This window comes from Tupaia chinensis, unplaced genomic scaffold, assembly GCF_000334495.1.
Source record: "Tupaia chinensis unplaced genomic scaffold, TupChi_1.0 Scaffold144702_1, whole genome shotgun sequence".
Classification (NCBI taxonomy): Eukaryota; Metazoa; Chordata; class Mammalia; order Scandentia; family Tupaiidae; genus Tupaia; species Tupaia belangeri.
This window is the reverse complement of record NW_006204563.1, coordinates 307,442-334,534: the sequence shown is the minus strand read 5'-3', so window position 1 is coordinate 334,534 and position 27,093 is coordinate 307,442. Positions and strand designations below refer to the sequence as shown.

Here is a 27,093-nt window from a genome sequence, read left to right as displayed (position 1 = left end):
TGCCAATCCCCCCGGGGGGTGATTTCCTGCTTTCTGTCTCTCTGTCTCTCTCTGTCTGGCGAGTGCACGCGCCCTATAGCCAAAACTTCTCAAAAAAAAAAAAAAAAAAAAAAACTTAAAGCCTGGAAACAGGTTAGTATTCTGTTCGAATAGTAGGTATATAAACTTATTGACAGCTCACAACAGGACAAATACTCTTAAAACTGGCCAATAAGGCCTAAAAGAAAAGCAGCAATATTTTGGTCAAAAGTCACAGAATGCTATTTCACCAGTTCAGTCTCATGTACTTAATCTATTTTGTGTTGTGGTTCCATCTTCCTGACTGAATTCTGGGGTATAATATTCAACTCCAGGCTTGTCCCTACGATTATGTTGGCCATTTTCTTAGTTTTTGAACTCTTATTTCTGTGTGACTACATTTAATTTTCCTGACATAGCATTCCCTTGAGAACTTTTTGGAGATCTGGTCTGGTGCTGGTAAATTATTTCAGGTTTTGTTTATCTGAGAATGTTCTTTTTTCTTCCCATATGAAGGATAATCTTGCCGGATACAGTATTCTCGATCACAATTGCTTTTCCCTTAACACTTTGAAAATATTTTCCCATTCTTTCCTTGCTCACATTGTTTCCAATGAGAAGTCTGCTGTTAGTCTGATGGGATATTCTTTGTAGGTAACTTGCTATTTCTCTCTTGCCAATCTTAGTATCTTGTCTTTGTCTGTGGTTTTAGTCAGTCTGGCTATAATGTGTCTTGGAGAAGATCTTCTTGGGTTGATACTATTAGGGGGCCTTTGTATTTCTTGGGACTGGATCTTTGAGTGCCTCTCCAGGTTTGGAAAGTTTTCTTACAGGATTTCATGGAATAGATTATCAATGCCCTTATGAGTCTCTTCACCTTCTGGAATGCCAGTTATCTGGATGTTTGGAAGCTTGATGGTATCTAGTATTTATCATATATTATTCTCAAATTTTGGGGCAATTTTCTCTTTGTGGTGGATTTTTCTAGGCCAGCCATTTTCTCTTCTACATCTGAGATTCTATTTTCTGTATGATCTAGTCTGCATTTAATACTTTCAAAAGAGATTTTGACTTCCTGTACTGTAGTCTTCATCTCTAAAAGTTCCATTTGATTCTTGTAAAGTGTGTAATTACTCTTTTAGATCTTGCAAGAATTTCCTCACCTCCCAGGACTCATCAGCTCCTTTTTCCATTCTCTTCTACAGTTCACCGTCTCTTCTCTTCCATCTCTGTTAGCTTCACCAATATGAATGTTCCAAATTCTTTATCAGACATTTCCATGATTTCCATTGAACTGTCTGTGGATGAAGAGGAGTTATTCTTTTCTCTTGGAGGAGAGGTATTTTCTTGCCTTCCCATATTTCTTGTGGTACTGTGGTGATTTCTAGTCATCTGATGGAAAGTGTGTTTCTTCCCAATCTTGAAGTTCAATCTGAGTGTCCAGGAGAGTGCAGAAAAGGAAATAGAAAGAGAGAAGCAACAGCAACACAAACAACCAAGAAACAGAGACAAAGAGAAGGAAAAAACTATTAAAAAAATATTATTTTTAAAAGCAAAAATTAGAAAACCATGCAGCATGCTCAGTAGCCATGAAGGTGTCTTCTGAAGCCTGCTCCCTTGCCTCTCCTGGTTTGGGACAGGGAGAGGGGATTATTAAGATAAAGGGAAAGGAGGGGTTGAATGCCAAGAAACTGCTTTATCTTTAAAAATTTTAAAAAGGAAAAATTACAAAAAAATGAGGAGACAGAGACAGAGGTAGAGAGAGACAAAGACAGAGACAGAGACAGGAGGCTTGAAAGTCTGTCTACCACGTGAGTTTGTGGGCTACAGGCTGAATTATCAGTGGAAAATCTTCATTTCTCCTATTCCCCTGAAATCACTAGTTCTCAGTAGCCATAAAGGTGTTTTCTCTCCATCTTATCTTAATTGTGAGCCTACCCATGTAAGAAGACTATAAAAAATAGTAAGTACATTTTGCAAAAGGTGTGCAGGAACAAACTCCCAGTAAAAGCCATCATAATTCAGTCTTTCTACTCACCACAAACATAGGGTTAAAGAAGTGCTGAGAAATTCAGGTCTTCCGCCAATAATCTCTGAAGTCTGAGAAGTTTTCCTTTCTCTTGGCTATACTTTTAGTTAATTTGTAGAAGACCATTTCCTGCCATGCAGGGAAGTATTAGGTATTTATTAAATGTAAGTTTTGGCAAGATGATCAATTATATCACAAATACAGTTGTGCTCCATTTTATGTTTCCTTCCAGCAATGGAAACAAGTTTCCATCCTTCAAGTTCTTTTTCAGAAGCTCACATAATATATTTCTGTTAACTGCTCACACAATAAGTGAACCACAAAATGAAAACTATGGTCTTTCTCATTGTGGTATAGGTGGATGTCATGGTGATTTTATAATACAAGTTTATATTTTTGAATACATTGAATTCTAGATAAATCCAGTTCAGGCTAACATCTATAATAGTCTCACACAGACAGGGTGAAGATCTTAAGCAGAGCCGTTAAAACTAGTGGCTGAAACTATGCCCAAATAAAATATTTTACCTAATAGAAATGCAATCAAAAGGTTCATGTGAAATGATACTTTTAAATAAAAAGTTGTACACATTTAATTACATTTTAAACACGAAGTACAGAAGTATTTCCTCTTTAAAGGAATACTATAGCCAACTTTTTGTTATAGAAAAAAATATTCTCTACTTGTTTAAGAAATCTGACTTTTAATGTATTTCCTCAAAAGCAAACTTTTAAATATGAATTTAAAAATTAGTGTCGGGACCAGTAGATGGCACGATGGTACGGTCACTGGACTCCCATGTGGTCGACAGCAGTTTAAGTCCTGGACCCAGAGGCTTGAAACTCATTCTGGGCGCATATTGTGCATGCCCAAGATCCCAGGAGGAGAATGGAGGAGACGGGATTGTGGTATGGCCATCCTTCCTGGGGGATGATTTCTTGCTTTCTGTCTCTCTGTCTCTTAGGAGAGCACACATGCCCTATGGCAAAATTTCTTTAAAAAAAATTAGTGTTGATTTAAATGTATCTTACTAGAAAATTGAGTTTTCTTTTGGGCTAACACCTTATTTTTAGTAAGCCTATGAATTGTTTTAAATAATTTTCAGGATAGTCAAGGTATAGCCAGCAAATCCAAAGCTACCAATGTAATCACAGGCTACCAACAAAGATAAAATAAATAAATAAAGCTCCCACACTGCTGGATAAAAATTTAAATGACAAAGTAGGACTGGCCTGTAGAATGGTGGTTAATGATTTGAGTTTCGACCCAAACACTTGGGAAACACACCAGGTATATGTTCATGCATGCCCCAAATCCCCAAAGAAGGGAGAAATGGAGGTGAAGGTATCACAGTATGCCCACCCACCATGGCCGATACTTTCTGGCTTTCCCTGTCTCCTTCTCTCTGTCTCTCTCCAATTAGTGCAAGTACCCTCTAGCAAATTAAAAAAAAAAAAAAAGAAAAAAAAGAAATTTTCAGATTGCATTTTTTTTTATTTAGGATGATTTGTGATATATTATGTTTCTCAAGTACTTGACCGTCAGTGTTTTAATCCCCTAAAGAGAAATAAATGAAACTATATAGTAAACCCATATGATTGTATCTACTTCAATCCAGCCTTTTACTTTTTAACTATTTTTTTATGTTTCCCAAAGCTTACATCTGAAAGACTGGTAATATTGAATAATAAGAGCCAGAACTACTAAACACAGGTAATTAGAAATGCACTTATATCAAAAGTTAAGGTTAGAATATATCGAAAGATTAAGTGCATTTCTAATTACCTGTGTTTAGTTAGTCATGGAGGAGGTCTAAACTTAGACAATACCTGTAGAACTGTCTAATAATATTGAAAAGGCTGAGCCTGTTCTAACAATTGTTGTTGAATAAATTCAAATAGGCCACTTTGCTTATCACAACCTTTGGAAGGCTTTTCTTTATTGTACAATTTAGATTTCTTTAGTTTAAAAAGCAACATTGTTCTGATATCAAGAAATGATTGTCTTTATTGCACCAGAGACATTTAAATGCTTAGATTTTTAGATAGTACCAGTGTGACTCTTGTGAATTCGTTGTATGAATAACAAGTTTATGTTTTTGCATACTTTTTCAGAATTTTCACCAAAATTCAGAGACATCAATAACAGGTAAGAAACACATGTATTTAAATATTAAAAGATGATAAATATATAAAAACACTAAAGTTATAGAAACCAGAATCATTTTTTTTGTTTTTCAATTTTTTAATCCCAATGTGGTCACACCATGCACGTACACACACAAAATACAAAATACTTGTTGAGGGAACAAAATGCTTTGCTAAAATTCCTTTTTACCAAAGAAAGTGATTATTCTGTGAAGAATAAAAATACACATTGAGGAGACCAGCAGTTAGCGTAATGGCTATGTCACTGGACTCCCGTATAGTCAACCACGGTTCGTGTCCCGGACCTGGTGGCTTGAACTCATGCTGGACACATGTGCGTGTGTGTCCAAGATTCCAAAAAGAGAATGGAGGAGAAGGGATTGCGGTGTGCCCATCCCCCCCCGGGGGGGGGGGCTGTTCTCACTTTCTGTCTCTCTGTCTCTCTCTGTCTTTCTGGCGAGCGCATGTGGCCTATAGCAAAAACCTCTCCAAAATAAATAAATAAATAAAAATAAAAAATGAAGTGATTTATAAAAATTAAGAGAATCCTTTGGACCAGCAGTTGGTATAATGGTTACATTACTGGACTCCCATATTGCTGACCGCAGTTTGAATCCCAAACCCAGCGGCTTGAAACACACCGGGCACACGTGCATGCATGACCAAAACCCTGACAGGAGAAAGGAAGAGCAGGGAAGAGAACCCCTTTGTGGATCTAGCTTTCTGTCTCTCTGTCTCTTCTGAGAGTGCACATGTCCTATAGCAAAAATCTCTCTAAAAATTAAAAAAAAAAAACCTTAAAAGAATACTCAAAGTATTCTTAGAACCATCCAGACACTGCATAATTTTAGTACTTACCAAATTATATTTTGAAGCAATGAAAATCAGAAAATCAGCAGCTTTCGGTCTCCAAAGTCACTAATTTCAAATTAAATTTAAGCTCTGTTTGAAAGAGCAAGATAATATCATAGGTAGAAAAATTAGGTTCTGGAATAACTAGTGTTCACAGTGTCTCTGAGCCTATAAAATTGCAAACCACTAGAAGACTTGGTAGAACATAATAGGTGTGTGATTATATGGTGTAGAGAGCAGAGTTCAAATTTTTAGAATCAGGCAGAATTGGTTTCAAATCTCAACTCTGCAACTTCTCAACTCTGTGATACTAGCCTGAACACTTTAAACCTCAATTGTTTAAGTCTGGTTAAAAGATATGATAGCATTTAATATCCAGGGATGTTCTTGTTGGCACATACTGGCAGTATTTGGCATAGTAACGTGCTAGTTTAATATCTTTGAGGCAATTAATTGTCTGACTCACAAATGTTTGAATAACACCTTGGATTCAGAGGTAACTGTGGAAAGCAAATGAACCCCAACCTGCCTGCACACCCTTAATCACTCAGTAAAAATTTATATAAAGACCGGTATATTTTCACCTATAATTACCATTACTCAAACGGAAAACATTCAATTCTAAGAAACGTCTCTACCCTACATTACATAAGAAAATAGGGAGGCAGAGGGTATGGGGAGGGGGGAATCTTGTGCTAGTGAAACATATTTCTGTTCATTATTCATGAAACTCCAGAACATAATAGAGCAAGGGAAGGTATGAACACCCTCTAACAATATTAACACAAGCCTAAGTGATATTATCTAGAATAGACAAGCTGGAGGAACGCCTATTTAGAACTGGCCCTTGCTTTCTTTCTATTAGGAATATCCTCCCATATTCCCATATTTCTGGTGAAAATTATGAGAGATTTTCTATGAAAATTATGAGAGATTCTAGTAAATTTTAATAGCATAGTTTTAATATATACAGTTATCCCTCATTATATCCATGGGGAATTGGTTCCAGGATTCTATAGATACCAAAGTTTTTGGATACTCAAGTTCTTTATTTAAAATGGCATAGTATTTGCATATAACCTGTGCATATCCTTCCACGTAGTTTGAAATACCTCTAGATTACTTAGACTAACCAATACAGTGCAAAATCTATGTAAATAGTTGTTATATTGTCCCACTGAGTAAATACTAGAAAGAAAAAAAAAAAGCCTGTAAAGGTTCAGTGCAGACACATTCATTTTTTTGTTTTGTTTTGTTTTGTTTTGTTTTTTAAATATTATTGATCTCCAATTTGGTTTAAATTCACAGATGTTGAAGCCATGAATATGGAAGGCTGAATATACTGTCATTGCTTCTTGATTTTGTGATATTAAAACACTTTTCCCAAAATAAAATCAGTTCTAATAAACATTATTTCACCATATTTAGCTACCATGCCCAGTGTCTGGAGTCCTTCATGCATATTAATGATGTTATTTGAAATGTCTTCTTCACCCAGAGTTCTAGAAGTAAAGCATACTATATAAGGACACATCTCTGTACAACCTCAAAGAAGCAAATTATAACCAAGAACTGTCATTCTGCATAAAAAAATAAAGAGTAGAGTTTGAGTAATTATGGCATAATGGTTAAGTCATTGAAATCTCACATAGTCTTCTGCAGTTTGAGACCCAGACCCAGTGCCTTAAAACTCATGTTGGGCATGTTTGCATGCACACCCCAAAACCCAAAAGGAGACTGATGAGAAGGAATTGCAGTGTGGCCTTCCTCCTGGGGGATGATTTCTCTGTTTCTGTTTCTCTGTTTCTCTGGCAAGCACACATGCCCTATAGCAAAAATCTTCCTAAAAATAATTAAAAATATAAAAATACAAGTAATTGAAGTTCCTCAAAATGTGTGGTGGGGCTTAAATTAATAATATCTCTAAGTGAACTTAATGGTTTGTTTTAGATATTTATTCATTAGCGTATGTGCCCAAGACTTGGAATTATTGGCAAGAAGTTTCCTGCTTCAGAGAACTACAATTCAGGAATGGGGGAATAAGAGGTTTTCATAAATAAATAATTCTCTGCCTCCCGCTGTTTAGGAGAATCCCTATTGGTTGGTCTCCAGAATGTGCTGAGGGCTCGTTTAAGACTATTTTAATCTGTTTTTTTTTTTTTTTTTTCTGCTGCTTGACTCTCTGTTTCATTAATTGCTACTGCTGATTTCTCAAAGAATTTTGATTAGAGTTTTTTCACTCTGCCCATCCTCCCAGGCTGTTTCAACAACAGGCACAATTTAAGAAATGTAGCCAATAAGTAAAACTTATCTATCTTATAAACTATGTGCAAATTTATGAATAAGTGAGTAATAGCAGATGTTGAGCCACAACAACAACAAAAAGCTTAATTATGAACAGAGAGTGTGAAAAGAAGCTCCATGCTGAAGCTCGCCTCCCTCTTGAAGATTCCAAATGCCCAGCATTGGAACTGCAGCCTATGGAAGGAAAACACTTGCTTCTTTTTTTTTGTCTTTGCAACAGAGATTTTTGCTATCGGGTACATGCACTCACCAAAGAGACAGAGATAGACATACAGCAAGAAATCCCCCAGGGGGAATGGCCACGTAGCAATCCCTTCTCCATGCTCCTCTAAGGTTTTTGGGCATGTGCACACACACACACCTGGAGTGAGTTTCAAACCTCTGGGTCCAGGACTCAAACCACTCTGCTATATGGGAGTCCAACAACATAACCATTACGCCAACTGCTGGTCAAAGCTTACTCTTTATATTAATTTCTTTTCAAAACAGCAAGAAACCAAAAAGCATTTATGTTTCAAAAACAGCTTATAAGGAAATATATGTGTTTGAATAAACAGCTGTGCTGAGTGATTGGATTCAGCACATGTTGGAATCGTACGGCAGTGGATTCTAAGAACATCATTTCTAACAATGTGCTTACTTGTTCTCTCAAGATCTCCTCAGGTGCCAGGGGAAAACTGCTAGTCCGTATACCTAGTTATTTTCATTATTTTTCCTCATGACAAGTCGCTTTCAGGGATAATCAATAGAGTTCCTTTAAATAACTAATGTAAAATTCAAGAAAAGCTTTGATTTTGTTAAGATTTAGTAAACATCATAAATCTTTCATTTCAAGCTTCTTTCAAATCCTAGCCATGCACTATTATTATTCTCTTTTTATGTCAGCACAATGTATGTGATTAGTCTTCCGTTAATAATAAATACCACAGCGTAATCAAACTCATTATGAATAATTCTTTAGATGGAATTTGTTTGAAGTATTTATAAGTCATGTAGAAAACATATCCCGTGTCTGAAAATTAATCCTAAATGATCCTAAACTAGAACCCAAAATATTGCAATTACATTTGATCAAAATGCTAAATTAATAATTTTGAAAATCTTATTTGTGGGGGACCAGCAGTTAGCGTAATGGCTATGTCGCTGAACTCCCATGTAGCTGACCATGGTTCAAGTCCCGGATCTGGTGGCTTAAACTCATGCCAGGCGCATGTGCGTGTGTGCCCAAGATCCCGAGAGAATGGAGGAGAAGGGATTGCAGTGTGACCATCCCTCCTGGGGGCGGGGGGGGGCGGTGATTTCTCGCTTTCTGTATCTCTTTCTCTCTCTGTCTTTCTGGCAAGCGCATGCACCCTATAGCAAAAAGCCTCTCCAAAAAAAAAAAAAATCTTATTTGTGGGAACCAGACAGTGGCACAATCATAAAACCCTAGTGTTCTTCGAGGCAGACCCACATGAGAAGGTTGCCAGTTCATGTACAGAGACTTTAAGTGTGCTGGGTACTCGTGAGCCCATAGTCTGGGCTGGGTAGACCTGGGGTGGATCGAAGGATCAGGACCTTGTTGGGGATGCTCTAGCTCGCTCTTCTCTCTCTCCTAGAAGAAACAAGTAATTATTAAATATCAGACAAACAGAAACTGCTTTTGTGATTCAAAGGCTATGCTTTCAAATTTTCTACTGTTGCATATACAAGAACTTTCTGATATCTATTCTGCTAAGAGTTCATCCAGGCTGTATTCTGAGGCACAGGTGGCCAGTTGGCTTCAGTTGGTCATTTGAGTTAAATTTTATTATAAGTTTCAAAGCTGTAATTATTGGCTTATAATAAATAGTCCCTTCAGAGATGACCTGATAGCTCTCTTTTTCCCTCCAGGCTTGATAGAGAAAGTGACAACTGAACTCTCCTCATCTATCTATCAGCTAACCCACATGTATTGTAGCAGCTTTTATGCAGATTTTCAGCCCGTAAATGCACCCGGAAGCATTTCCTGTGTACATCCTGGACTCCATTCCCACCTAAGCTTCACCGTGTATGCAGCTCACAATATTCCAGAGACCTGGGTGCACAGGTCAGTGACAGTGAGTCTTTCCCAAGGGGGTGATTTAATTTTTTTATTATTATTTATATTAAATTTAATCACATATATTTTTATAGTGTATAACATTTCTTTATCCAGCACGATTACCATGCACATCAGTCAAGACAAAGACATTACTATACACATCATCACCAGTGGGTGAATTAATTTTTACCTAGCTTCTAATTAGATTTGTTCTTATTTACAGGAGCAAATATTGTATATAATTTTGGAAAGTAACAGCATAGATATATCCTGATTGTTAAAGTGACTTTAAATGTTCAATTTCTCAGTCGATATTTATTTACATATTTCTTCCATTCTCTCTATTAAAAAAAATTCTTATTACTAGTGTATCATTATTGAAATAGAAAATAGTCATCCTACTGAATGGTAGCCCTAAGTTTTTCTTTTTCATGTTTGGAATTAAATGATAAATACTAATTAGGAGGAGAGAGGGATAGAGTATCTTCACATACAGATAGATGGAAGATATTTAAAAATAGAAAAAAATTACTCTGATCCCCATAAAGTTATGAGGAATGTGTATTTTGTGAGATTAGTACCTTGATAATGTGAGAATTAGCCAAAAATTTAGTTACTATAGAAATGAACCACAATTAAGTATGAAATGTCACCAAATTATAGATTGACTCTATTATTTAGTATTTTATTGAAAAATAAGTAGAGTACTAGTAAATAACAAATGGAAACTTCTTATTGTCTATAAGGAATGTACTAATTAATTGAAATTGAGACTAGTAAGAGTAAAGAATAGTAATTTGTTCTTGGTTTTATTATATGTACTGCATTTAGCATGCCAAAGAAACACTGAATGAAACAATTTCAGTAAAAGCTACATTATTTTTATTATCTATATTTTTACAAATAAACTATAAATATGGAGTCATTTAAAAGAATTATACATATTTACATATAAAACACTACATACCTATTTGTTTAGAATTCATTAAATACACTTTTATGCTTTTTATCTGTCTTAATTTTATGAAAAGTTTAAAGGGCTGGTGTATAATACAATAAACTGCTAATCTAAATTAATCTCTTTTAAAAATTGTTAACTACCAATATACAGATCTTAATTTTAGTATACAGATAAATCTTTATGTATAAAGTATGCCTTTATACATGTATGTTTATCTATATATAGACAAGGATATATATGATCTAGATAGAATATGTGAATATACATATAAATGTAAAATGCACTTGTGGACTTGAAGTTTGTACTTATATGTGGACGATCTATCCAACTTCTCCAACTCTCTGTCATTCTCTACATATGATTACATGCATAATAAAAATAGTAAGAGCATTTTTTAACGTTGTTACATTGAGGTAGCTATATATGAAGGAGTCGTCAAAAAGTTCGTGGAAAATGTGTGTTATAAAGATATGTATTCCATGGATTTTAATTTTTTCACACCAAAATAAACTTGTACATAGTTTTATTTTCCCCTGAACTTTCTGAAGTACCCTTGCCTATGTATACATAGTTATAATTAGAAAGTAATGTTTTTCTAGGACCAGTAGTTAGCTTAATGGCTATGTCGCTGGGCTCCCATGTAGTTGACCACGGTTCATGTCCCAGACCCAGTGGCTTAAAACTCACGCTGGGTGCATGTGTTTGCGTATCCAAGATCCCAAGAAGAGAATGGAGGAGAAGGGACTGCGGTGTGACCATCCCCCCTTGTGGGGGGTGATTTCTTGCTTTCTGTCTCTCTGTCTCTCTGGCGAGCGTACACGCCGTATGGCAAAAACCTCTCCAAAAAAAGAAAAAAGAAAATAATGTTTTTCTTCAACAATCCCTATAATCAATGAACAAATGAGTTTTGAAAGAGGAAACCGAATTATCCCTGCCATTCATTAGAAGATCAAACTATAGAGGGCTAGCTAAGTGGTGTGGTAGTTAAAGTGACTGGATCCCACATGGCCGACTTTGTAGTTCAAATCCCAACCCAATGGCTTGAAAGTCATTCTGGGCATGAGTGCATGTCCCTAAAATCCCTAGAGGAGAATAAAGGCAAAGGGATTGTGGCATAGCCATTCCCCTGGGGGTGATTTCTCCCTTTCCCTCTCTCTCTATCTCTTTCTCTTTCTCCCTCTCTCTCTCTCTTCTCTCTCTCTCTGGTGAGCATGTGTGGCCAGTAGTAAACTAAAAATAGAACACAAATTTTAAAAAAAGAGAGATAATAAACTCTAAAGCCAGGACTGGAGATAGAGGAAATGAAGCAGCTACTTCCCTCTTTAAGAATCTGTGGGCCAGTCAACCTTACAAATTCTGTGGAGGCTCTGTTTGTTCCTTATCGCATGGAGGTTTCCCTATGAACCAAGTATATGTTATTTATTGCTGCATAACAAATTACCCCACACCTTAGCAGCTCAGTATAAGAAACATGGACTGGCTCACATTCTGAGGATCAAGGATCTGCGGGACATCTTAACTGGATGGGTGTGGCTCAGGGTTTCTGATGAGCTACAGGAGAACAGTCATTTCAAGACTCACTGAATCTACAGGGGGCACTTCTCAGCTCACTTGCATAGTTGCTGGCAGGCTCAGTTCCTCATAGTGTGTAGGTCTTTGAACCTCAATTCCTTGCCACTCACTGTTGTCTGTGAATGTTATGGAGACAGAGCACTTGGCTTCTTCCAGAGCTGGTGATCCAAGAGGGAGATAAAAGGTTTATGAGCAAGAGCGTACCAGAGACAAAAGAGGAAATCTTGTTTCCTGATACTAGAAGTGATACATCATTGCTCCTGCCATATTGGTATGCTGTCAGAAAGGGTGACACAGGGGTTTGAATATCAGGAGATACCAGGTGGCTGAATTGGGAGGGGGGGCACCTTGGAGTAGAACTACCACATCTGGAAGGTAGAGAGTGAGGCCAGAGGCCTCCTTATCTCCAGAGCACAAGTATGAAGAAAGTTGGGGAAAATAACAAAGTAACCACTTTCTATCTGGTTTTAGTTGCAAGGATCAGATTTAAAATCTGTGACTGGAACTAATTTATTAAGTACATACGTAAGGTACAGAACTCTAAAATTAAAAATGGGCAACGCTTACACCATCAGATCTAAGGATTTGAAACTGAACTGTCATCTGCTCTCTCACTATGCCCTCAGGCAAGACTCCAGTCAAGCTATCAAAAACAAACGAAATGAATCTTGCTTAGGATAAGTTGATTAAACAAGCCCTTCCCATAACTCATTACAGTGATTAAGAACACATTCATAATCTAAATTTCTTATGATACAAAATAGAAATTCCTTTTATTAGCTTTATTTTCTCTGCAGATTAAAAGTGCCTTCATCATACTTTAAAAGAATGAGTTAAATTTATTTTTATTATATATTTATTATATACATTATTTTAATATTATATAAGTATATATGTGTATATATATATATATATATATATATGCATTGCATAATGCTCTTTATTTTAGTAATGCATATTATCTTTTCTCCTCTTGATAATATTTTACAATGTCTATATGGCTAGTCACATTAGTGTGAAGGATCATATATTTTTAAATATTTAGTACCCAAAACATTTCCTAACCTACACCAGGAACTCAGTAAAGATTTGTTGAAACCATCTGAATAGGGAGTGAGTCGGAGTTGTTATAAGAGATTATCCCAGGCCCCAGGCGCCTAAAGTGCAGGAGTACTCATCGTGGTTATTAGTGAGGACAACAGTATAAGCTGAGCTGGAACCTGTGAAGATGTGATGACAGCTCAGGAGGGTAGACCAGGAGATATTCTAAGAGAGGAAAGAGGATGTTACAGTAGAGGCACAGAGCAAGGCCGTGAGGACAAAATACCAGCATCCATGAAAATGAGTCCAAAGCAATTAACATCAGTGCCAAAATGGTTTACTAGGGGGACCAACAGTTGGTGTAATGGCTATGTTGCTGGACTCCCATCTAGTCAACCGCGGTTCGAGTCCTAGACCCTATAGCTTAAACTCACGCCAGGCGCATGTGTGTGTGTGCGCCGAAGATCCCGAGAGGAGAATGGAGGAGAAGGGATTGTGGCGTGGCCATCCTCCCTGGGGGGGTGATTTCTCGCTTTCTGTCTCTCTGTCTCTCTCTGTCTTTCTGGCGTGCACACGTGCCCTATAGCGGAAACCTCTAAAAATTTTTTAAAAACATTTTAAAAAGCGTGGTTTACTAGACAGTTGTTAAAACTGTTCATTATAATTAAGATTGACTATAGAGTAATAAATGAGAATAACACATATGAGGACATTATTGTTTAAAGTCAAGAAAAATATTTTTTAAAAATTTCTTAGTTGATCAGCAGATGGCATAATGGTTACATCACTGGACTTCCACATATTTGACTGCAGTTCAAGTCTCGGACCCAGCGGCTTAAAACTCATGCCAGGTGCATGTGCTTATGTGCCCAAAATCCCAATAGGAAAATGGAAGAGAAGGCATTTCAGTGTAGGCATTCCCCCTGGGAGGTGATTTCTTGCTTTCTATCTCTCTTGTCTCTCCAGCAAGTGCACCCACCCTATTGCAAAAAAATCAATATCTCTCTAAAAAGAAAAAAAAATTCTTAAATTGGGACCATCAGGTAGTGTAATGATTACATTGCTGGACTCCCACATGGCCAACTGTGGTTCGATTCCCAGACCAGGCAGCTTAAAACTCACACCAGGTGCACCTACATGCATGCCCCAAATCCTGAGAATGAAAGGAAGGGATTGTGGTGTGGCCATTCCCCCAAGGGGTGCTTTCTCATTTTCTATCTTTCTGTCTCTCTGGTGAGCACACATGCCCTATAGCAAAAATCTCTCTAAAAAAAAAAAAAAAAAAAAAAGTCTTAAATCACCAATACAGTATAGTACCATAATTTGATAAGTAAAATACAAAACTATGTATGCATAAATTCATATGTATATGTATAGTAATGCACAGTATCTATGTATAAAGGATTTTACTTAATTATGAGAGACCATGTGCACATGAGTAAGCTAAAATTCCCTCTCATCCTGAGAATGGCCTGCCTATGGGGAAGATTCGAATGCACGTTGAGGCTCCTTATACCACAGCCTTTGCTATCAAAGCCGCACATGGTAGCTGCCTCAGAGCACAGGAGAGAAGTGCAATGTGGAGGGAGCTGGACCCCACATGGCCAAACACAGTTTGAGTTCTGGCCCCAATGACTTGAAAAACATGCTGGGTATGTTTGTGCATCTGACCAGTATTCTGATGGAAGAAAGGAATGAAAGAAGGGGACTACCCCATGACCAGATCCAACTAGGGAAATGCTTTCTCTTTCTGGCATGCTCACGTGAGCATTAAAATCTAGGCATGTGTGTGCAGTCCAGATCATCTTCATGTCACTTAAGTCTCATTTATAACTACAGCTCATCGTATTAGCACATTAACAAATGTGTGGACACAGGCACAATATCTCTTAATATAAATATTGTGCACTTTCCAACCAAGCATTGGTATATAGAGACTTATATGATGAACTTTGAATCAAAAAGCATTATTAAAAACAGTCCGTACACAGTGCTAAAATCTTCACTGTACCTCTAAGAGCAACAAAGTTGGCAGAAATGCAAGGAGACGTTGAGGAGGCTACCGTAGTTGTAGGTAATATCAACTTTCCTCTCTTAGGAATTAATAAACGAGACCAACAGAAGAATATACAAGGATGAGCCAGTGCAATAACCAAGCTTGACCCAGATAACATGTTTTATACACTATAGGAAATAATTTGGAAATACAAGTTCTCAAGTGTACATGAAACATTCATTTTAACCAAAAACTAAAGCATAAAGCAAATCCAAATATATTTTAAATAATCTATGTAATATAGATTTTATCCTTATTCTACAAGGTGATTAAGTTATAAATCTGTAGAAGAAAATATGTAAATAAATTTATAAATTCAATCATGTCTTTTTAAAAATTCATAAAGAACTTGGAAAACTTAAGGGTAATTAAAATATGTAATAAAACATGTGGAATACAATGAATGTTATTCCCAAAGGGAAATGACTTCTATAAAATGCAGATAGTAGAATGAAAAAGAGGCTGAAAATTAATATTGTTAGCATGTCACCAGGTCCCTTATGCCTCTTTATTTTGTTTTGTTCAATTTATATGTGTTCAAAAAAAAATTATGAAGACAAATAAAAGTGTAAGAGTATTCTGGAAGAGTAACAAAGAAATTTTAGATTCTCTGCTCCCTGCCCTCTTTGTAATGCTTGTGATTCATAAACCACATGTTCTGTGAGTTTCACATTGAGCTAAATGCTCTATCTGCATGATTTTATTTAATCCTCATAGCAGTAACATGAGAGCACTAGCTTAGCCATTTTACAGAGGAAGAAATTAATACACGGAAAGGTTATATAACTTACACACAGTTTTAAAACTAGAAAATCTAGGAGTAGAATTTCAGATGTAGTCTTTTTAATTCTAAAGTCCTTTCTGTTTACCACATAGTATACTTTGTCATTACACGGTTACTGTAGTTAATATAAATTTATTTATTTTTTATTTTTTATTTTTTGGAGAGATTTTCACTGTAGGGCGCGTGCGCTCGCCAGACAGACAGAGAGAGACATAGAGACAGAAAGCGAGAAATCATCCCCCAGGGGGGATGGTCACGCCACAATCCCTTCTCCTCCATTCTCCTCTCGGGATCTTGGGCACGCACGCACACGCGCCCGGCATGAGTTTTAAGCCACCGGGTCCGGGACACGAACCGCGGTCGACTACGTGGGAGTCCAACGACATAGCCATTACGCTAACTGCTGGTTCCCAAATTTATTTTGTTTTATTATCATATCAAAATGATAGGCAAAATTTGAAATTATCTTTTGTTTATTTAGATATTTTGTGGGAAAATTTGCTACTGCAGAAAGTTTCTATTACACCTTTTTTTGTAGAGAGAGAGATTTATTGCTATAGGGCACATGAACTCACTGGAGAGACAGAGAGAGACAGAAAGCAAGAAATCACCTCCCAGGGGAGATGGCCACGCCACACTCCATTCTTCTCCATTCTCCTCTTGGGATTTTGGGGGCACATACACACACCCACACACACACACCCAGCATGAGTTTCAAGCCTCTGAGTCCAGGGCTCAAACCACAGTCAAAAACACAGGATCCCATCCAGCAATGTAATCATTATACTATCTGCTGGTCCCGATAACTAATTTTTTTAGAGAGAAACTTTTTTGTTGTAGGGCACATCAGCTCACCAATGAGACAGAGAGACAGAAAACTAGAGATCACCTCCCCGCAAGAGGGATGGCCACCCCTCAATCCCCTCTCCTCCATTCTTTTCTTGGGATATTGGGCATACATGCACAAGTGCCCCACATGAGTGTCTAGCCAAATTTGAATTTGAAATGCAGTCGACTGTGTGGGAGTCACAGTTTTAATGGGTTTATGTCTTACCACTGACTTATTGGAGTTCTTTATATATTTTTTAAATTAACTTCTTATCAGATATATGTTTTACACATATTTTCTTCCATTCCATAGGCTGTTTATACACCCTGTTGGTCATTAATTTTGCTGTACAGAAGCTTTTCTGTTTGCTATCACCCCATTTATTTATTTTTATTTTTGTATCAGATCCAGAAAATTAAGGTCAAGACCAATCTTATGAAGATTCCCTCCAAGTTCTATTCTAGCAGATTTTTAGTTTCAGGTCTTTAATACATTTTGAAGTTGTTTTGTTTTGTTTTGTTTGGGTATAGAATATAATAAAAGACAGTTTCATTCTTTTGCGTGTGGATATCTAGTTTCTCAGTACCATTTATTGAAGAGACTATATTTTCCCCATTTTGTAATCTCTGCATCCTGGTCAAAAATCACTTCTTTATATATGCATGGGTTTATTTCTGTGCTCTCTGTTCTGTCCCATTGTTCTACATGTCTGTCTACATGCCAGTGCCTCACTCTTTTGATTCTGTAGCTTTGTAATATGTTTTAAAGTAAAATGTGATGCCTGTCCATTTCTCCTTGTTCTAATCTATCATGTTGCTAATATTGAATATTTGAAATTTGCTTATTTATGAGACTAGTTTATTTAATTCTTGGTTTTGGAGGCTTCAGTCTAAACACATGGTGTCACCAACTGGTGAGGGTCTTCTGCTTCATCACATCATAAAAAGGAACAGGAGAGCATTTGTATCTGTGTTTATGTGTCTCTGCTCTGGTCTAATGCCACCTCTTCATAAATCCACTAGTATTAGTTGAGGGCCCCACCCTGATAACTTAAACAAGTCTAAATACCTCTCAAGGTCTTCATCTCTTAATTCTTTGATAGGATTAAGTTTCCTCTGTTTTTTTTTTTTTTTTTTTTTTTTTTTTTTTTAGGTCTTTGCCATATGGCACATATGCTCACTGGAGAGAGATAGAGAGACACAGAGAGAGGGAAAGTGAGAATTCAATCCTAGTGAGGATGGCCACATGACAATCCCTTCTCCATTCTTCTCCTGGGATCTTGAGCATATATGTTTATACACTTGATGTGATTCTCAAGCCACCAGGTCTGAGACTCAAACCGCAGTCTACCGTGTGAGAGTCCAGCACCCTAATTACCACACCACCTGCTGGCCCCAAGTTTCCTCTTAATGTCATCACAATGACTCACCAAAGACATGATGGGTGAACACATTCAAACCATCAAAGCCATTTTTGTTCAAGATTGCTTTGTCTATTTAGAGTCTTTTGCAATGCCATATTAACTTTATCAGAATTCTTCTACTCTGGAAAAATGCATTGGGATTTTGATAGGGGTTGTGTTGAATCTACAGATTGCTTTAGGTAGTATGGACATTGCAATAATAGCAAATATTTCAATTCATGATCAGGGGACATCTTCTCATGTATATGTATCTTTAATTTCTTCAAAGATGTTTTGTAGTTTTTAGTATGTAAGTCTTTCAACTCTTTGGTTAAGTTTGTCATATATTATTCTTTTTGGTGCTCTTTCAATGAAATTGTTTTTCTAAATTTATTTTAGAATTCTTTATTGTTGATGTATAAAAATTCAGTTATTTTCATATGTTAATTTTGTGTCCTGTCACATAGCTGAATTCATTTATTAGTTGTAATCATTTTTTTTATTTTTAAAAGATTTCTCTATATAAGATCATGTTGTCTGCAAATAGAGATCATTTTACTTCTTCTTTTCCTATTTAGATGACTTTTTTTGCTTTCTTTCTTGTCTAATTGCTCTGCATGAACTTTCAGAACTATTTTGAATAGAAGTGACAAGAATGAGCTTAGTGATCTTGTTCCTGATCTTGGTGGAAAAGCTTTCAGGTTTTTCACCTTCGAATATCTTGTTAGCTGTGAACTTTTCATATGTGACCTTTAATATGTGGAGGTAATTTTCTTCTATTTCTAAGTTGTTGAGTGTTTGTAATCATGAAAGGGTTTTGAATTGCGTGAAGTGCTTTTTCTGGATCTACTAAAATGATCATGTGATTTTTTTCAATCTCCTTAATAATTATATGTCTGTGCTGATTTTTTATCTCTTCATGATTCAGTCTTGGGAAAGTGTATGTATCTAAAATTTTTCCATTTCATATACATTGCCTAATTTGTTGTGTATAGTCATAGAAGTCTTATAATCTTTTTTATTTCTGTGGCATCAGTTGTAATGTCTCCTTTTTTTATTTCTGGTTTATTTATATTTGCCCTATTTTTTCTTACACCAGCTGAAAATTGGCAGATATATATTTTTTTAAATATCAACTCTTAGTTTTTGTTTTGTTAGCAAAGGATCATGCTAGAGAGAGAGAAAGAAAGTGAGAAGTCAGCTTTCCCCTACCCCCTAAAAGAAGATGGCCAGGCCACAATCCTTTCTCCATTCTCTTTCCTCTCAGGATTTTGGGTATACACACACACATTTTGTGATTTTTTTAAGCCACTGTGTTTGGGACGCGAACCTCTGTCAGCCATATGGGAGTCCAGCACCTTAACCACCATACCACCTGCTGGCCTTATAATTAACTCTTAGTTTCATAAATTTTTTTCTGTTGCTTTTCTATTCTCTATTTCATTTATTTCTACTCTTATCTTTTCTTCCACTAATTTTGGACATAATTTGTCTGTCAAACTAGCATTTTCCACTTTTGTTTGCTATAAGTGGACCACCAGGCATATGTATCCCATATCTGGCTTCACTCCAACAAGCTGTTTTTTCTTTTTCTTTTTTTTTCTTTTTTTAACCTATTTCAAATTTGATGATATGGAGCCAGCAGGTGGCATGGTGGTTATGGGTCCTGGACTACCACATGGCCTACGGCAGTTCGAGTCCAGATCTGGCAGCTTGCTTTCCTGCTTTCCCCCTCTCTTTCTCTATCTCACTTTGTCCCTCTCTGGTCAAAATAAAATAAGTAAATAAAGTCAAATAAAATAATTATAAAAAATTTGATAATAAATTGAGCTCATTTCAACCCCAAGGCCTCTACTCCTTTGTGACTATTGGTATCAGACACCTTCACCCAGCATTTGGTTCATCCCGCCACAGTAGTATTGATCTCCAAAATCCTGAGAGGAGGATGGAAGAGAAGGGATTGTGGCATGGCCATCCCTCCTGGGAGGGGGTGATTTCTCGCTTTCTGTCACTCTCTGTCTTTCTGGCAAGCGCATGCACCCATAGCAAACACCTCTCCATTCTCCAAAGGAAAAAACAAAACAAAACAAAAATACCCAAACAACAAAAACAAAGATCCACTTACCTGGAGATAGATCAAGTCTAGAAATAGCACCATATCTTCCTGTCACCAAAATGGCTAGGCAAAAAAGACAGAAAAAAATCTAATCTAGGTAAGAGGAATGCCATGAAAAAAGTTGAAAAGAAAATTTCATCATTTCCTATCCAGCTGAAGGTCAGCATCATCAAAATCATTCTGACCCACAAAACCCTTATTTCTTTCAGGAACCAAAGACATAGTTTCTGCCTTTGTTTTCTCTACTTCATCATAATTGGGCAGTGTTGTAGCCAAGTTGTAAGATAGGAGCTTTGGAAACTAAGATTCATTTTTATAATCAAGTATGTTTCATTCTTTGCAGAGATGCTGGTGCTAGGTGGAGGAGTAAACTCTGAAGCCTGTTCAGTTTCTCCAGGCTCTTCCTATTCTGTAAACGTTGGTACCAGATGCTGTAGGTTGGCTTCGTTGCTGCCAGGGCCACCAACACCAGCATCATGACACAACTGGCAACGGGGCTGGAGGGGGAGTAAAAGCTTATCAGGCACAGGCGCTGCAGGTTAAGGATGCTGGGAGGCTGAGTGTGTTGTGCCTCACTGGGTGTCAATGGCAGCTATCGTTCCTGGGCAAGACGTTCTCCTTGCACTGCAAGCACTACCATCTTTGTCATATTCTGTCCTTTCTCTCTGATTTCTCCCTCAACTCACTGGTTGGTCAGGAAAAGTTGTGTAATTCCCATTCTTAAGTGTTTTCAGTTTTTCTTCTGCTACTGATTTCAAGTTTCATTCTATTGTGGTCAGAACAGTAAATTGGTGTAATTTCTATTTTCTTAAGTTTAAGGTTTGTTTTGTGACTTAATATGTCATTTATTCTGGGAAATACTCCTTGTGTTCTTGAGAAGAATGTGTATTCTGCCACTGTTGGTGCAACGTTCTATATATGTTTTTAGGCTCATCTTAAATATTGTATTGTTGAAGTCCTCTGTTTCCTTACCTTCAGTCTGATTGTTCTGTTTATTATTGAAAGTGGGTTATTAAAATCGAGTATTATTGTGCTGTCTATTTCACCTTACAGCCTGTCAATCTTGACATTATATTTTTGGATGTTCAGATGCTGGGTACATATATATGTTTATAATTGTTTTAACTTCCTGATCAATTGAACTTTTGATCGTTCTATAATGTCCTTCTTTATCTAGTATTATAGTTTTTCACTTAATCTACTTTGCTGATATAAGTATGTTCTCTTTTGGTTACCATTTGCATGGAGAATCTTTTTTCTAGCCTTTTACTTTTAGCCGGTCTGTGTCTTTGCATCTACAAGTCTCATATCAATAAATAACATATAGATGGATTTTGTCATTTTTGATTCACTAAGGCATGCTGTCTTAATGGGGGAGTTTAATCCTTCACATGTAAGGTAATTATTGACAGGGAAGGACTTACTATTGCCATTTTGTTCATTATTTTTGTCTTTCTTGTGCTTATTCCTTTTTTTCTTCTCTGGCTTTTCTCCTCTGAGATAATTGATTATTTTGAAGTGATATACTTTGTTTCCTTTCTTGTTTTCTTTCAAATGTCTTTTAGGAGATTTTATTTGTGGTCACCATGAGGCTTACATAAAACATAGTTAGAACAATTTGTTTTAGTTGACAAGCACTTAACTTTAATCATATACAAAAACTCTGGACTCTTCTTCCTTCACGTACATTATGTTATTGATGTCAAAAATTACGTCTTTTTGTATTGCATGCCAATTTACATTGTTGTAGATTTTTTGTACTTTTGTCTTTTGAATTCAACACCAGAGTTAAAAATGACTTTTATACCACAATTATCATTTTCTGTACTTGTGTGTTTATTTGCTTACACCACTGAACTTTATGTTTTCTATGTTTTTGTATTCCTCTGTATTCTTTCATTTCAACTGTAACTCCATTTCGTACTTCTTGTAAGGCAGGTCTAGTGGTAATTAATTCTCTCAGCTTTTGTTTATCTCAGGAAATCTTTATTTTTTTCCTTCATGTTTGAAGACTGGTTTTGGCAAATAAAACATTTTTAAGGTTTACTTATTACTCATGTAAGAGCAAGATACAGAAAGAGAGAAAGAGAGAGAGAGGGAGAGGCATCTTCAAGAGCGTCCCGCACTTTCCTCCCTCTCTCCCTAGTTCTCCCAGGCAGCCACAACCACAGGTGCAGGTGTCCAGAATATACAGGTCAACTGGGGAACCAAACCCATGATCTCCCACATGGGCACAGAATCAGTTGAGCAGGACATCACCACTGTGTCACTGAGCCAGTTCTGAAGATAGTATTCTTGATTGGCAGGTTTTATTTTTTTTCTTTAAGCACTTTGAATACATCATCCCACTCCCTTCTGGCTTACAAGTTTCTGCTGAAAATTTATTTCTCTTCGTTATAATCTTTGCTCCTCTGAGTGGATATTTTCAAATGACCTACCTTTGAATTCACTGTCTGTTTGATTAAATCTGCTTTTGATTCCCTTTAGTGAATTTTTCAGTTCAATTGTTCTTCAATTCTAAAATTTCTGTTTGGGTCCTTCTCTCTCTCTCCCTCTCTCTCTCTCTCTCTCTCTCTCTCCTTCTCTCTCTCTCTCTCTCTCTTTCCTGCTTACTTGGTTGCTTGCTTCTTTCTTTTTCTTTTCTTTTGCCAGGACATGTATGCACTTGCCAGAGAGGGAAGGAGAGAGAGAGAGAATATATATACCTCAAATGGGGTGTGGTGGGTGCCATAATCCTCCTTCCTCCATTTTTTTTTTTTGGTGGTGTTGTTATTATTGTTATTTTTATCCTAACAAGGTTTGGGGACACATACATATATGCACAGCATGCTTTTTAAGTTTCAGGTTACCAGACCTGGAATTTGAACTGCAGCTATGTGGGACCCAGCTTTGCTATGCACTGTGTTTAACCACTGCACTGTGGAGCCAGCTGTGTTTAGTTCTTTCTGAAAAATATTTTTATATCTGTGTTGATAATCTCTGTTTGTTTCTGAATTATTTTCTTGAGCTCAGTGATCATATTTATTATGGCTATTTTGAATTCTTTGTTACATAATCCAAATATCTACATCTCTCTAGGGTTGGTTTGCTTCTCTATTTTGATATGTTAGTTGGACTATGATTCACTGGTTCTTCCTATGTTTTGTTACTTTGTGTTGTGATCAATGAATTTTTTTAAAACAGTCTATTCTCACAGTCTTTATGAACTAGACTTGTACAAGGAAAGAACTTTAATACTTTGGTTAGAAATCCTGGGGGCCCTCTGAAACCCTTTTTATAAGTGCATCCTCTGTTCTTATGTTTGTAAATTCCCAAGTAGAGAGATTTTACTGGTTTCTTTTTTCAGGAACTCAAAATACCTTGCTCCTTTGGTGTCTATCTTGATACTTCAGGTTTCTCTGAAGCTTCTATAAGGTGCCCAGCTCCTTCTGTTTTCAGGTATCTAGAATAAGCTAAGTCCTATCAATGTTTCCACTTGGGCAAGACAGAAACCCAGCACCTTCAGCATGTCCTAAAAAGCTAGAATGTTGGACATATGTTCCTCTCTCCCTTCTCCCTGAGGAAGAGGCTAACAAGCTATGCAAGCCTGTGTTTGCCATGTCATACACCCTCTGGTGCAGCAGCAAAAGGTCCAGCTCTTTTTGTTCTCAGCGGTCCCCAGGCATCTAGGGTAAGCCAGGCTTTGTCGGTACTCCAAGACAGCAAAAGAGAAACCAGTCCTTCAGGCAACTCTCCCAAAAGCTGGAATATTGGATGAATACTCCAGTTTTTTTTTCTCCTTCTCTAGGAAGAAGCTAGGAGTTCAAAGTCTTTTTTTTCTCTGCTGAGTTGGAAAGACAGTCAATTGCAAGTGAAAACATGCTAGTTCAAACTATCAACTTTGTTCTCAGCAGTCCCCAGTCTGGTGCCCTTTCCTGTTAGAATTTAGAGCCTGAAAGACAGAAGTCAGTCCCATGGGATAGCCCCCTCAAAAGTCCGGATGTTGCATGTATGTTCCAATCTTCTCTCACACTCCCCATGCAGAAGTTAGAAGCTGGAGGTTTCCTCCTGATCATATACACTGCCAAGGGCAGGGACTATGTCAAGTGAATGCCATACATTTCCCTGCCAGTCTCTTGTAGCCTGTGTTGCATTTACTTGGGACACATGAGCCTTCTAACTGGTTTCTGGATTTCTCACAAAGGGAGGTGGTCAATATATTGTTGAATCCATGTGTCCAAGGGAAAGGAGGCTCTTGGGGTTTCCTATTTTGTAATCTTGCTGACATACCCAACATAAATTCGTAAAGTCATTTTAGACACTTTTATACAAACAAACATTACTATATCATTTGATGTTTGACTATAAAAATAATTGACCTATATAGAAAGTTGGTCCTTTAAAGTGTTAAGCTTATTGAATCATTTATTTTTTTCCTTTTAGCTATAAAGCATTTTCTTTTTCCTGTTGGCTTACGTATGCTGGAAAGAAGCTTTGCCAAGTGAGAAACTACAGAAATATTCCAGTCAAAAAATTATTTTTTTTCTTGGCCAACTGGAATGAAACGTAAGTTTAATTATTATCCTGACTGAATCATTTATGTAATAAAGGTTAGCTTCCTTCTTTTTGTAAGCAAGGGTTGTGATTGAAAAATTGTTGCGAGTTGGTTTGATTCAGGGGGGTGATGAATATGCTAGTACTAATAGATAACTAACTATTTAATTCAACAGATTAAAAGTCCATTTAATAACCTAGACAAGTGTCCAATGCGCATTATTGAACTGAGGAAAAAAGGAAATTGGAAAAAGAAGAAGCGTTATTAATCATTCACACACTGTAGATATCAGGAATACTCTCTATTTTAGGCAGCCATTAGGGGACGTTCAGCTACAACAAAGAAGAGAAAAATCACCTACTAATATATGTAATCTCCATTTTTTTCTAATTTCTCACACAAGCCAAATACAAATTTTTTGAAACAACTAAGTTTTCTGACAATAAATATCTATATATTATGTAAACTTTTACCTAATTTAACTAGCTCCTACTTCTCTCTTTGACAGAGATTTATTAAATCAAGAAAGAGAAGTATCTTCTTTTTCAAAAAAAAAAAAATCAAAGAGATATTTGCTATAGGATGTGTGTGTCCTTGACAGAGAGAGACAGAAAGTGAGAAATTACTGCCCGGGGTGGGACAGAAGGCCATGCTATGATTTATTCTCTGGGGATTTTGGCCAGGCACATACATGTGCCTATCATGAGTTTTAAGCTGCCAGATCCAGGACTCAACCACTCAAGAGTCCAGCAACGTAACCATTACACCATCTGCTGGTCCCAAGAGTGTGAAGTATCTTCTTGATGCTATCCCTGCCCTCCTCTCCTTTGGCCTCCTACCGCAATTATGCTGTTTACTCACCCTTTCAGGGGGCTCATAATTCCCCCATCTATGATTTGCTTATGGTTACTGATGCCTTTCCTGGCCACTTCTACGTGCCTGTGACATTTCTCCACTGACCTCTTCTCATGCCTTTCTCTGAGATTTCTACTGTTTCACTGATACCAATATTCTTCCCACTTCAAGTAGAAAACTACCCAGCCCACTGTCCCTCAGCTCTTTCAGAAGGTCTGGCTTTCTTGGAAGATAAGTCATCTCCCCGTATCATGCTCACCATTGATAAAAATGTGTCAGGATTTCTGGATGTCAGAGGATGGTGTTAAACAACACCATTCATCCCATTCTTAGTGTTACCACAATCAGTGGAGAGCATACCCTGAAATGAGGTGTGTGCCTTTCAGTTCTCACAGACTTCATGGTCCCTCTTCTACCAAACCACGTCCTCCTCCTTCTAAGACTGTGAAGAATTCTACGACCCCTTCTTTGATTAGGCTTCTTAATTTCTTTGATTGAAGACCTGATGTTCAATTACAGTATCACCTTCCCTTGCACAGAAGGAAGTCTGCCTGTAAAATTCCTCAGTGGCTCTCCAATTATTCGAAGGTAAAGTAGAAATCATTTAGGATAGCATAAAGCTCACTCCTGTACCTTTATCTCTAGAACCAGCTCCACTCCCTGCCCTGCACCTAGTCACTGCCTAACTGTGAACTGAGAAATCACATTTCTGCTAGGGGTTCTCCATGTGTCAGGAACTCAGTGCTTCCACTTGCCTACCTTGAGATCACCTAATTACTTTTCAGATCCATCTTCTACCTCCTCTATCAACCCTTTCTACCTTATAGGTACAACTGGCCCCTTTTCTTTGGTTGCTTGTTCTGAACTCTGAATTTCTCTCTAAATTACCTTACTGAATGTTTTCATTTGTATTTCTGTCTGTTCCCACCAAATAATTAAAAGATTTTTATTTGCTTTTTAAAATTTTTTATTTACTCTCTAGAAGCTAAAGCAGCACCAGACAGAATAAGAGTCTAGAAAGTGTGGGACGAATCAATGAATTTTATGTAATAAGTAACTTAATTTTTTTTTGAGAGGTTTTTGCCATAGGGCATGTGTGTTCACCCAAAAGACAGAGAGAGAGAAATAAAAAGTGAGAAATCACCCCCCAGGGGGTATGGCCACACCACAATCCCTTCTCCTCTGTTCCCTCCTGGTCTTGGGCACACACACACACGTGCCTGGTGTGAGTTTAAGCCACCGGGTCCGGAACTTGAACTGTAGTCGACTACATGGGAATCCAGCAACATAGCCATTATTCCATCTACTGGTCTCCAGTAACTTAATTTTTTAAAGAGATTTTGGTCATAAGGTGTGCATGCTTGCTGGAGAGACAAAATGAGATGGAGATCCAGAAACTGAGAAATCACCCCCATCCCAGAGGGATAGCCACATCGCAATCCCTTTTCCTCTTGGGATCTTGGGCATGCATGCACATGCACTTGGCATAAGGTTTAAGCTACCTTGTTTGGGACTCAAACCACGGTTAAC

General features: G+C 37.2%; 1 protein-coding gene across 4 annotated transcripts in view; it reads left to right on the top strand.

Moving 5' to 3' along the window:
* PIK3C2G (phosphatidylinositol-4-phosphate 3-kinase catalytic subunit type 2 gamma) overlaps window positions 1-27,093 on the top strand; it is a 469,433-nt gene that overhangs the window by 137,225 nt on the left and 305,115 nt on the right. For all 4 annotated transcript variants that reach the window (XM_027767815.1, XM_006167334.3, XM_027767814.1 and 1 more), the window contains 3 exons: window positions 4,163-4,196; window positions 9,224-9,419; window positions 24,597-24,719. In XM_027767815.1, coding sequence (XP_027623616.1) covers window positions 4,163-4,196; window positions 9,224-9,419; window positions 24,597-24,719 — 353 coding nt within the window. The remainder of the gene's footprint in view (window positions 1-4,162; window positions 4,197-9,223; window positions 9,420-24,596; window positions 24,720-27,093) is intronic.